Source organism: Heliangelus exortis, chromosome 3, assembly GCF_036169615.1.
Source record: "Heliangelus exortis chromosome 3, bHelExo1.hap1, whole genome shotgun sequence".
NCBI classification, from domain to species: domain Eukaryota; kingdom Metazoa; phylum Chordata; class Aves; order Apodiformes; family Trochilidae; genus Heliangelus; species Heliangelus exortis.
The window spans coordinates 22,676,614-22,689,449 of NC_092424.1; the positions used below are offsets into that span (position 1 = coordinate 22,676,614).

At 37.3% G+C, this 12,836-nt stretch overlaps 1 protein-coding gene across 4 annotated transcripts in view; it reads left to right on the plus strand.

The window, feature by feature from the left end:
* RPS6KC1 (ribosomal protein S6 kinase C1) overlaps positions 1 to 12,836 on the plus strand; it is an 87,701-nt gene that overhangs the window by 46,514 nt on the left and 28,351 nt on the right. For all 4 annotated transcript variants that reach the window (XM_071739616.1, XM_071739614.1, XM_071739617.1 and 1 more), the window contains exons 9-10: positions 1,011 to 1,103; positions 12,221 to 12,268. In XM_071739616.1, coding sequence (XP_071595717.1) covers positions 1,011 to 1,103; positions 12,221 to 12,268 — 141 coding nt within the window. The remainder of the gene's footprint in view (positions 1 to 1,010; positions 1,104 to 12,220; positions 12,269 to 12,836) is intronic.

Sequence of the window (12,836 nt, forward strand, 5' to 3'; positions counted from 1 at the left end):
TGTTAAAATATTGCCTCAGGATGCTGACAAATTATATGCACAGCTTCTCCCTCTTAAAAGCCCCAAAATCAAGAAGTTTCATCTTCCTCTTTTACAACTGAGTGTACAGTTTATTCTTAAAAGGCATTTGGCATGCAACAAGTCTGCAAATGAAGTTATCTTATTTATGAGGAAGAGATCCAGGTCTGTGGTTCTAGTAGATCTGCATGCTGAATTTTTGGAGGACAATCTAATGAATTCTCACTGCTGGCAATTAGAATCTTCTGAAAATGATTGTTAATGTGCCAGAGGTATATGTGATGCTTAAGAAGTTGATCTTTGTCCCAGAAGACTTCCAGTTGAAACATTATTCCCTCCTGTGACATACAAGCTTTGAGTTTGCCCTGTGAAAATAAAAAATGTTGCAGGGACAAAAATATATGCACAGTAACTATTTCAATAATTAGCACCTGCCAGTTCTTTTGCTATGGTGTTAATTTCTAGATTAATGATACATAGGTAGCTACCTTTTTTTCGGGTAGTTTCAGGAATAATTTCTGTTGCGTACCTTTTTATTAAAAGCATTTAATAAAGATCACCAGAGAGCAAGAGAACCCTGTTTATAATTCTGCAGTTTGTGTTCTTCAACTTTAAAAAGCCTCTAATTTGCTTTCTCCCTTTAGTGACCTCTGAATTATTTTGTATCCAGAATACCTGTAAGGCTTTGATTGATTATTGTGATGGGGTAAAAATTGAGTAATTGATTGCCAAGTTCCATTAAGCATGAAAAGTATAAAAATGCATTATTTTTTCTTTTAAAATTTTTTCTTTCAATGTTAACTTGATTTTTATTTACTTGCAAGTTGTTTTTTTCCCTCCAACTAAGGACAAACAGCAAACTTCTCCTTTCATCTTCACTCTCTCTGATTTATGATAAATTTAGTTTCCTTCGGCCTGGCATTTGCTTCAGCAGGCAGTCTTCCTTCAAGTACCACCCTGATTGATGTATAATCTTTGATATCTTCCATTAGCCTCCAGGATCACTAAGTTCAAGGCCCTCTTGGAACCTAAGGAGCCCTGCCGAGGAACTGAAGGCCTTTAGAGTCCTTGGGGTGATTGACAAGGTAATTCTTCAGTGTCTCTTCAAGAGTTCAGTCATAAATCGACTGCATGCTGACATTTTGTCTTTGAAGCTGTGGATCTTAAGGATATGAAACAAAAGGGGAAAATGACTCAAATGCATCTGCACTTTAAAATAACAAAAGTAGAAGAAAAAAGGCTTTTATCTAAGCAATTCATGTAAGGTCATGCAAAATATATCTGAGCCGTGGAATAAGGTAGATGTTTGGTGGCATTCAGTAGGATGAGGCCTGTTTTTCAAAAATGAAGTCATGGTTACAATACTGGGGTAAGGACGAGGAGATATGTTTTCAGTTGAATAAACTGGTAGTTACTTGAAATATAGAAGGGTAAAAATTCCTACTATTGAACTGTCATTTGAAATGGGGAGTTGGGGGACACATGGATATTCTTCTCTGACAATTTGGAACTGAAATCCTGAGCAAAGACAGAGATTCAGTTATGAAGCCATTGTTATTTTTGAGTCATACAAATCATGTCTTCCAAAATCCTAGCGTAATTCTGTTCTGTAAACAGCAAAGGACCATATGGATTTTTTGCAAGCCTAATTAAGAGACCAGAAGAATTCCTGCATTGTTTTGATAATACTAGTTAGTTATCACTACACCAAATACCTTTAAGATGATGTATTATAAATACTTTTAAGATGACCTAGCATTCAGCAATGTGTCAGCTGTTGCAGACTGGGAAGGCTCATTTCCTTTTTGCCATGCCAATTCCCTTGTGCTTTTTCATAGTTCCTTCTGAAGTCCCTATTTTCTATATGATGTACTGATGCATGGTCAATTTATACATTTGTCACATGCATTAGAAAACCTGTAGCTGGTCACTTACAGTCTGAATTTCTTGGTTTATTTTCTTGTTGAACTGAAACTAACTGGGCAGATTTTTGTTTGTCTTTTCCTGTTTTGTTGTAATTATATGTATAAGTTTATAACGTCTCCTCAAGGGCTATGTACATTAGGGTTTTTTCATAACATACAAGCTCGTCTCAGATCTGACTTCGTTGTATCGTCCTAGTTTTAATTACACAATTTGGGCTGTGTTCCACTCTTTACATCTATCAGAGAGACCAGTAGGAAAGAGCACCTATCTATTGGATTAGCAGGTTCTAAGTGGATGCAGCAGGCATGGACTTTGGGAATTAATCTGCAGAAATGTTGGGAATAAACAAAGGAAGAACTTTTTGTTACCTTTATTCTTCTGTAAGAATAATGAGCAGTGACGGGAGGAGGTGCTTATCAGAACGAAACTTTAAGAGTAGATGGTGTTATCAAATCTCATAGATCTCTCTGAGCACAGCTCTAATAAGTGTCCAAGGTGCGAGCTGAATGTATCCAGATCTTAGAGGCAGAGCTGGGAAGAATCAGGGTTCTGGTGATGACAGGAATACAAGATCTTAGTGCTGGAGATGTGCATGAGGAGTAACAGGTCTGTGCATACAGCTGGTATGCTCATGTGTAAACAGGATCACAGGGGTCAGAATTAATATTTAATTATTGTATGACAAAGGAAGCAATATTCTTTCAGGTGTCTGCACTCTCCATACCTGCTTCCAGATTCTCTTTATTATGAACTCGAATCTTATTCTGAATGTGTTGTCTTTCTTTATATTCTTAAATGTGTATAAAGTTGTGAGGCAATCAAAAAGCTGTTCTAGGCCCAGATGTTCAGAGCCTATTTTATTTGGGTTTATAATGCATACACAACATCCATGTGAATATGAAGCAGAAGTGTGCACGTGGACCTTGGTGCTGGAGACAGTGACCTTGCCTTTGGTTTAAAGCATCATCTCCCTTCCTCACCATCATTGTTTATTGCCTCCTTCTCTGCTTGTCTGTGCCCTAAGGCTCACATCACTGAGAAATCCAAATAGATGTGCAAGTATCCCTGCTGAAGCCAAGGAGGTTTTTTGAAGATCCCATGCTTTTGGGCACAAGTATGTTATTGATTCAGCATCACACAGAATTTTGCCTGAAAGTATTCTCCATTCTAACCACGAGATAGCTGCCTTGGTTTCAGCAGAAAATGGGTTCGTGGATAGTAATGAGCCACTGGGATTTTTACTGATGTCTCGATAATCCTGTGCAAGACCAGTTTAAATGCACTGACTTAAAAATTGTGGTGGTTGCTGTGTAGACTTCTCCCACTGCCACTTGAAGCCCAGGGTGGTGTATGCCTGCTGCAGTGCTGCCTCGAGAAAAACAGCTGTTAACCTGCACTCTATCAAATGCTGAAAGGTTCAGTGCTTTCCTTTAGAGTAATATTACTTTTTGTTCTTTTTTAAAGCCTCTTGAAGTGTTTTCAGTTGGCTTAATTTTCACAGACAAAATATTTGTTTATACCTGAAACTCTTGATTTTTCAAACTATTTTAGGCTAGGCAGAATAATTAGGTATTTAATTTTAGCCTACCTTACCCAGTGTGCTATCTTTCCCTTTATTTTTACCTTTCCACCTTCCTTTTCACCTGAATAATTATTTTTTGTGTTGCCCTTTTCCTGCAGAATCTGAGAGTGTTAGAGAGCTTAGCATTACTGAAATCTGTAAAATACTGCAAAAATTCACAGAATCACCATATCTGTGCCTTGTGTGTCATCCTTCTGTTTCATGCAAAGGGTGTGGTATAAATCCAACTATTTTAATAGACTCAAGAGGACCTGCACTTTGCTTGAGGAAGTGAGGTTTCTTGAATTCTGCTGCTGCTGTGTTTGCTTGCTACATGGCATCAAAGGTTAACTAGATAGTGTTTGCAGGTGTTCTATGTTTTTATTATAGGAAGAGTCTACCTGTGAGTAGATTTCTGAAAATAGAAGTCGAATCTAATTATAAAGGTGGGTTTTGTCCTGAAAATGTTGTAGACTCTGAGGTGCTGCTGATTGGGCAGCAAAGCTCATGTTGTAAATAGTTTAGCTGTCATTATCACAACCGAGAATGATCACTCCTCAGCTCATGTACCTTAAAGTAGAAAATTTTTTGAAATAGCAAAGATTTTTGCTTTCAAAATTTGCCTAATTAAAAAACAAGGTTTCAAGTTCTGTGCTGTTTCTGCCCTAGGCAAATCTTTCCTTTGAAGCTTCAGCTGGCCCCTGAAGAAATGACTCTTATGGTGCTGCTGGATACCTTCACAATGCTGTTTCAAACCCAATTTCTTATTCTTCGGAACTTCATTATTTAGATGAATTTGATTTAAAAATTCATCTTGAAAGCAGAGTGCATTAAGTAATAGCTATGCATCTGTAACCAATGACTGTATTCATGTCTTTCTGTCCCCTCCTCTGGTCCCTTATCGAGCCACATTGTATGGGCACTGGTGTGACTGTGATCAGTTCTTCTGCAGATGTCCTGCAGATGTCTGTAAATCTGAGTTTGTCTTTTGTGGCTGTTGTGGTATTGTGAGAAGTTATAGCCCTGATTATAGTAAGTTTTGATTAATTGATCTTAGAAATACACTGAAGAACCAAATCAGTACTATTAATTGTTAGAAAGTATGATTACTACTTGTTTAGTTGACAAGTCAAAGTGCCAAAAGGCAGAAATTTATAGAATGCATGTCAAGTTTGCATGCATAATCTGCAGACCTATAGTTGAATTCAAACTGGTTATGGTTAGTTTTAATGGAATTTAATCAAAGGATGGGGAAAATGGGCTCTTTTTATGGCAATGTGTGTGTGCTGCGCATGCATCAGTGTCTTTTAGAAATTTAAATATTTGGCACTTTGTTTTGAGGTGAGGATGAAGACTGTTGCAATTCAGTGTGAAATTCAGTTGACCATAGCAGATGTTTTCTCTCATCTGGCTCTCAGGTGCACACTGCCAAGTGTCTTGAGATCATCTAATGGATTTGAATGAGTGTGTGTACATAAGAGGTGTGGGGGAAAGGGAGCATATAAACAGCATGATTGAGTTCGGACATTCCCTCTTGTTTCATTACAATGCTTAGAAAAGAAAACTGCCTGAAAACATGTTAAAATTAATTCAGCTGAGTAGCAAGCTTTCCTTATCCAAACATGGCATAATGGAAAATAACAGTGGCAAAAATGGTTAAAAATCTGAAACTGCTATAAAATCTGAAACCGTATAATAGTACCTATTAATACAAATAAAGAAACTCTAAACAGCTTGCTTTATATTTTGATAGTCCTTTAGTTTCTTAAGTGATTTGCCAAGTCCTACAAAATCAAATCAACTACAGAGTTGTTGTCAAAAGTGATTTCTTGGCTCACTACCTTCCTTTCCTTACAGCTGCAGGATTATTCCTAAGCTACAGCCGTGTTTGAAGCCCCAGTCACAAAGCTTACTCAACTTTAAAAGTTGATCTTTCTCCCAGCTAGAAAGAGTCCTCTCTCTTCTTCCCTGCCCTCGAACACCTGCCACTTGTTTTTCTGAAATCTTTCAATTTATTCATTCATACTAGTCTGAACAATTGTTTCCTGAGTGTTTTGTTGTTCTAAGCCTTAGTTTTTCTCTACCTTCTTTTTTGTTTTTCTCACTAAAATTACTTTCTACTTTAGTCCCCCCCTTTTTTTTTCATCTGACATGAAACAATCCTAAGACTGAGTAAAGTAATACAACTTTTTGCCCTTGCCTTTATAAAATAAAGACTGAAGAGCTGAGTATTCCAGTACAGGCAGAACTATACATATCTTCCAGCCTTCAGAAAAACAAAAAATTTATAGAGATATTTTCTTTTAAACTGCATTTATGTTTGTCTTTCTGAATATTACTAAGTTACTTAGTAATTACTCTTAGAAATTACTCAGTGAAGCCTTGTAGCATTTCATACTGTAAACTCTATTCTTTAGTGTAACCTGCCTGATATGCTTTTTAGGTTAATAGTTGACATTTATTGGCTGGTTTTCAATTTGCTCTAAGAAAGTGTACTTTCCTCTCTGTTTCCAGCCTACAAAAAATAAAAAAATTAATTTGAATATATGCTGCTTTCTTAGCATTTGGATTATTTAAAGCTGCACCGTTTGTCTTTTAAGTACACTATTATTACAAGTCATAGAATATATGGGCTGTAAGTTGCTTAGAATAATGGTTTGAAAGGAGGAATAATTGCAAACTGAAGATAATTCATATTGCTCAGGTATAAGGATAAGCAATAATCACATTTTTCATACATGCTAGCCAAATGTAATCTCTTTTTATAACAACGGGGAGATGAGCAAGAGTCTGGGTGGTGTAATCTGAAAAGTGACAAGAATGAATATATTTTAAGTAGATCTTTTAATCTTGGTAGCCTTGACACCAGCTGAGGCACAAGTGGGGAGAGTGGTGGGAACTGCACCCCTGCTTCTGCCTCATCACCACAGCCATGCCCTGAGTGCAGCACCCAGCCACGCTCCAGCCCCTGCTGAGGTTTTCTTGAAGTGCCAAAGAGTCACACTCGGACCAGCTCGTCCCCTTCCTAGCTGTCTTTATCTACCTGTCAGGGGATTTTCCAACTGGTGAGATAAATGCAAGGAGAAAAATCCTAGGTGATTACCTGACACATCTTCAAGTTAGTAGGACTTTTGGTAGAGAATCTATCTTATGATAAGGGTGCATTTGTTTAGGAGATAAAGGGCCAGAATTAATAGATGGTCCACTAGAGGTGATGTTACATGTTGTGTTTATCGTGTAGAATGGCAATCTAATAGCAAAAAGGGGCTGGTTTTAAAGTAATCCCTGGACTCTGGTGTGTCTTCAAATCCCTTCAGCTATCTGGTACTGCAGTAAGGGATCCTATTCCATTTTCTCTGATTAATCATCAGCTATCTTCCAACCCACGTTAATGAACTCAAAGCCACATTTTTGTAAACAAACATATTTTGGGTTGTTTATTTTGATCAGTATTAAAACCTGCCCAAGTAAATAAATAACATAGGTATGTTCTGTGCCATGAAAGTGCGGAGTCTGGAAAAAAAATCAGTATTAGTTACTAGGTTAGGGGAGAGGGAAAAACCCAGAAAAGAAAGTGGGGCTGGCTAAGCAAACCTCTGCAGTGTGATGGGGGGCTGCATTTATGTTAAAGCCACCGCAGTGCATTTAGAGCAGTCCTTAGTTCTTCCAGTATTGTCCCCTGTGACCTTGGTTGGGTGCTTGGTAGGGTGACTAATGGTTCACCACATTCTTTTTTCCTGGTGACTTGCCTGTTGCCTGCCTCTGGGTTTGTGATTCCCCTTATGCTGACTTCTGCAGTATTCCTTCAGTCTCTTATCTCAGGGCTTTGATGCATATGTTCTGAAGGTGGCCACCGTGACTTTGGGTGGCAGCAGATGGTAAACCTTCAGGCTGCCACCGGCTATGCTGGTGTTAAGTTGGAAACTTAACGTTTGATGAAGAATCAGTAGTGCAAATGAAAGAGCTTTTACTGCAGAAATATCTTTAATTAAGAAAAAAATTAGCATACTGACACATTTGCTAATTTTTGTGCATCCAAAGGATCCTAAAATTAGCTGTTTTCTTAAAGCTAGACTATGGTTATTTACCAGGCAGGTTTTATTTTATTTTTCTCCAATTAATTGTACCTACTATATTTAATTTAATTTAATTTATTTTCCACTAAGCTGTTGGATACACTGTAAATCAAATCTAAGAAGCTAATTTTTTTAAGTAGCTGCTGTCAGCATCAGAATTAACCCTTGACTTAGAAAAAAAATAAAATCATGAGTAAAAACTCCTCTTTGGCATCACAGAGCGTTAATGCTATCTGCCACTTTACTGAGATGCTGTCATGAGATGCTGCTGTATTTACTTGTGTTTTGTGATATAATTATGAGCACAAGTACCAAATAGGGGTGTCTGTGCTTCTGAATACACTTACTTACATTAGATATTTATTTGTGGCAATTGCTAGTTGCCTATCAGTGGTTTTGGTAATACTGAGATTGTCATCAGCGATCAGTGCAGAAAAATAAAGAAAGAATGAGTAAGCAATGATACTGCAAAAGCCAGTTGGATATGTAGACTCTGACTCTGTCTGCACGTTGGTAATACAAATAGGATTTTGCCTTGTGTCTTTTTGTGTCACATCCTAGTTGCTCAGTGCCCAGGAATGTCCTGCTGTGTGTTTTTCTCCCTGCTCTCCGAGATAGGATGCTCAGTGTGTTACAGCTGACAGCTCATTGTTTGGAGGTATTAAATATTATGAGTTACACAGTTGTCATCATCAATGAAACAGGTTCCATCAGGTTATGAAAGCAAGGAAGAGCCTGGTCTAACACAAGCATCTCTGTGAGATCTGCTCTGAAGAAGGACGGAGTTAGGCAGTAGGGAATGCTATGTGGTATCCTGTTTTATCCCATTCTGCCATTTTCACTTTGCATTTAAAAATAAATTTTATTATAGTTACTAACTAATTACTAACACTTCCCATTGCAATGGGGCAGAAGTATGTAGGTATACTAACAAGAGGGTTTTGTTGAGATAGCATTTTTATCCAGAAATTGTCTGTAAAGCATGAGGTGGGGAGAATAAGTTGGCAGTTGTGTCAATGGCAGGGTCACTGCTAGACACTTCTGCAGAAGCCTTGTTAGTGCATCCAAGAGCTGCTCACCTTTCTCCTTTCTGAATGTGTGATAAAAAGTTGAGCAAATATAATTGTGACTGTGTTCTCCCGGTTTTATCACTTCCTGAAATGTCAGTTTTTCTGATAGTGATTTATTAATTCATTTGGTCCTTTAATTATTTAAGTGAATCTGTTTGAAACACTGTTTTGTAATATTCATGAAGTCTACCTCTCCTTGAAGCAGATTTTTGGTTTGGTGGGCCCATGTAAAAGTAGTCTGCCAGGGCCACATTTACAATCACCAAATGAATTTCTAAAGTTCCTTTATGATTCTTCCTGGGCTTTTTGAAGTCCCTTGTGAAGTAAACAGTCTTGCAGAAAGGTCAGTATTGAATCAGCAAAGAAATAATTTTCCACAAAATGCAGTGGAACTGTAGATGATCATCATCGAGGGAAGGTGTGATGCTTGATGGGAAGGATGAAGAAAGAAGCTGGTTAGTAAGACTGATTGGTTCATCCAGGTAGTTAACCTCAAAGGCACACAAATATTATTTGTTGTTATTACTGTTCTAAAAGTGTAGCTGCTGCTTTCCTTTTTAATGTTGTAATATACCAACAGATGAACCTAGCCCTAAAGGGACCTGTTGTCTGCTTTATTCCTGTTAGGGGTAGTCATTCTGTAAGTATACATGTCTTATAGGGTGAGGGCTCAGTAATCTCTTCTGTCACACCATATGCTAATACAGTGCTGATAAGCAAGTGTGAAAAATGAAAGGGAGGAATACATTAATTGTATTTGTGCAATAAGGTATGCTATCAAAGGTAATTATTTCATGACAGTTTTAGTTATAGCAGTTGTTTTATCATGGAATAAAAGATGGCTTTAGGAGCCTTTTATTGGAAAGACAATCGTATCAAATTAGTACCAAATTAGATTTTTGTCTTTATAAAGGTGAGCAAACCCATGAGCAGTTTTTAAATTGGTGTCTTCTACTCTACAAATGAACAAATCCCGTTTGAGGGTTAAAGAAGCTATTATTCTGTCCTTTATGCTGACAGTTTCATTACTGATTGGCCTACTGTTGGTATTAAAAAAATGTTTGGCTCCTTATGATCTTTGTGCATGCAACTATAATATTAATACAGACCACGTAACTGTTCATTAAGAAATGACTTTAAACGAGGCTGATGCTTGTAAATCTGGAAAGATACAGATGTTAAATGCTGCCATTCCTTTTCATATACAGCTGTATGGATAATAATTTCCAAGTGGCTAAAGCTCTTGTTAGCAAGAGTGCTGGTGTGTTAAGAATGCCCCTATAAATAACTTTAAGAACTGAAGTTGAAGGTGCTTCTTTTAAAGACTATTGTTAACGAAACATTATTGCCAAACAGATGGAAAGCATTCACCAGCCTGATGTTTTTAGGTCTAATTATATTATCGCCAGTCCTGTACGGCTCAGTTGAAGAGGTGTATCCAGAGGCCAATTTATAATCATTTAGCCAACACCTGTTTGGGAGATATTGACAGTCAAAGGGCACATTTAAAAAAAAAAAATCACATATGTTCTCATATTTATTGCCTCAATGTGAACAGTATCTAGTTACAAACAAACTTGGGACAAGATGTAGGAAAGTGACTGCAAACCCATAGTTGTTTCCAAATAATTTTTACCTTCAGCTGGAACCTCTTATAAAGTGGCTTTTATTTTTTCTCATTATTTTGGTTTTCTTTATTGTTTGTTTGTTTGTTTCTTTTAATTTTAATTTGTATTTTGGTTAAGGGCTTTTGTTCAAGCAAGGACAACAAAACCAGTTTTACAGTTATTATTTATTCATCTAGTCTCCACTGTTTCTGGCTACTCAGTGGCCTGACGACATTTGCCTCTCCTTGCCATACCCTTGACATGAAAACTGTGTTTCATTCCTTTTGTCAAAAAAATCTCAGTATAACATAAACTTCTGTTGATTTTTTTCACCCCAGTATGCAGAACACCTTTTAAAATTGGGTGCAACTTAGTAAAAGACATCTTTGAGGTGGAGAGGTGTCTGTCACTTTATTTCTTTTGTTGAAATTTGGTGAAAGAAGAATGATTAGAAAAGGCTCCAGTTCTCCTCTTGCTTGAGATGTTGAGGGGATGGATGGTGGGGCAGTGCTCGAATACAGCCATCCCAAAGAGCAAAGATAGCTACACCATGCTCCTTCTAACATGTCATTTCTCTGAAAGAAGTCTTTTGTTGTAAGCTGACTTCATCTTTGTCTACTAACTTGGAGCTGCTGCATCTTGTCTGTTGAACTCAAAGTTTAGCAGTCCCAGTGCTGGCACTTGCACCCCTTCAGATGTTTGATTTTGTAGCCTAAAAATTTTGGTTTAACTGCATGTGAATATTTATACTGGAAGTTTATGATGTCTGTCGTGAGTAAAGAGTGAATGAACACTCCTGTTCCTAGAGGAGGATCAAGGTTTTGCTGCTCATGTGGCTGTCTTGCAGCTGCTGCTTTTCAGGATCATCTGTATTCTTGAAGTTTGAGAACAATCAATTCCTGAGCAGATTGATTTGAAGACAGAGATGCAGAGGAATCCAATTCCCGAAAATGCATTTTCCCAAATATGTGTATGCAAATGTTCTTGTTTGTCAGATTTTCAACACATAAGTAATGTGAGATACACCCAAGTAATGGGAGATTGATAAGAGGAAAGGTGTTATTTAGTACTTGTTCTGTGGTGTGTTTAGAGCGCTTTTAGTAGAGCTGATGCATTCATAACAGAGATACTCTCTGCAACTCTAGAATTCTGCTCACTGGAGCAAACCCATCCACTCTTTTCTTCTTAAATAAATCCTTTTTTTCTTGTTTTAGTTTACAGTGCCACAAAGAGACTTTCTTGCACCCAGTTCTGTTCTGGCTTATAAGTTCTGCAAAACTGAAATTGGAGTGGAGGAAAGAAACAGCAGTTACTATAACATTTTTTTTCCTGTCTTGAGCACATGTGTGGCCTGTTTGTAGTTTAGCTTCCTGGGAAGAAGCTATTTAGCTACCCTGCAAAAAACCCACTGGTAACTCACTGGTTGACAACATGTTTGATGTATAGGAAGCCTGAGGGGAAAGTGTTGCATTAGGAAGAGAGGTACAGTGAGGACTTCAGTCAAGTGACACAGGAAGGTAACGCTATGTGAAGGTTACTTTTTGTCCTGCATTGTGTTGCTGCCATTACATTTCTATAAATTGGGACCTATTAGATTATTGCTGTAATTTTAAAATACTGGTTGGTTTTGTTACCAAGTTGGGATTCATTAGTTAGCTGATTGGGAGTCAGGTGGCATTCTGATTGTGCTTTAGAGGCCTACATCTTGATTCCTATTTCTTTCCTAAAAAAAAAAGTCATCAGATGTATGCTGCAGGGCCTTGATTTTTCTTTTTCTTTTTCTTTTTTTAATAATTACTTATATAAATTCTTTGTAAAAATATTCAACATTAGATTTAAGAACCATGTTTTGTTATTTATTAATGTGAACCTTAAATATTTTTCTGAATTTAGATTTAAGAACCATGTTTTGTTATTTATTAATGTGAACCTTAAATATTTTTCTGAATGCTTTTTGCTTAGGTTCTGCTTGTAATGGACACTAGAACACAGCAGACCTTTATACTGAAGGTGAGTAAAGTATTTTATGACTTTTCTGAATAATTTAGCCTCTAAATTACACCTACACACAAAGAGCAGTATGTTAATAAATATATCCCTATGAAGTGCACTGGAATTCTTTTTGCTGGTGTTCAGTTGCTTTTCCTTCCTTTCTCTGTAATATCTTGAGTGCTCAGATGTTCTGCTTTGCTCACTGTGGTAGCCACCAGCTATCGAGGCCAGCACCTTGGCCTGTGAAGAATCACATTTTCAGTGTGTGGCTTTAAAACATCTGTAAAGCCCTGGTGGCTCAGGACATGTACAAGCTGCTGATGAAGGTGAAAATTCTCCTTAGCCCAAGCATATCCACAACACTTTGTGTTTGGCCAATATCATATTCTTCAGCTAAGGGAAGACAAAAGTGGGTTCTGGATGAAATGGATGACTGGTCTTACTCAAAATCACTTCCTGTGTTTTGCTGTGAAAAATGAGTTCAATGTTAGTAAACTATTGAATTAACTAATAGTTAATTGGTCAGAATACAATTTTTCACATTATTTTTTGTGTTTCAGAAAGTACTCAGATCAAGATCCCGATA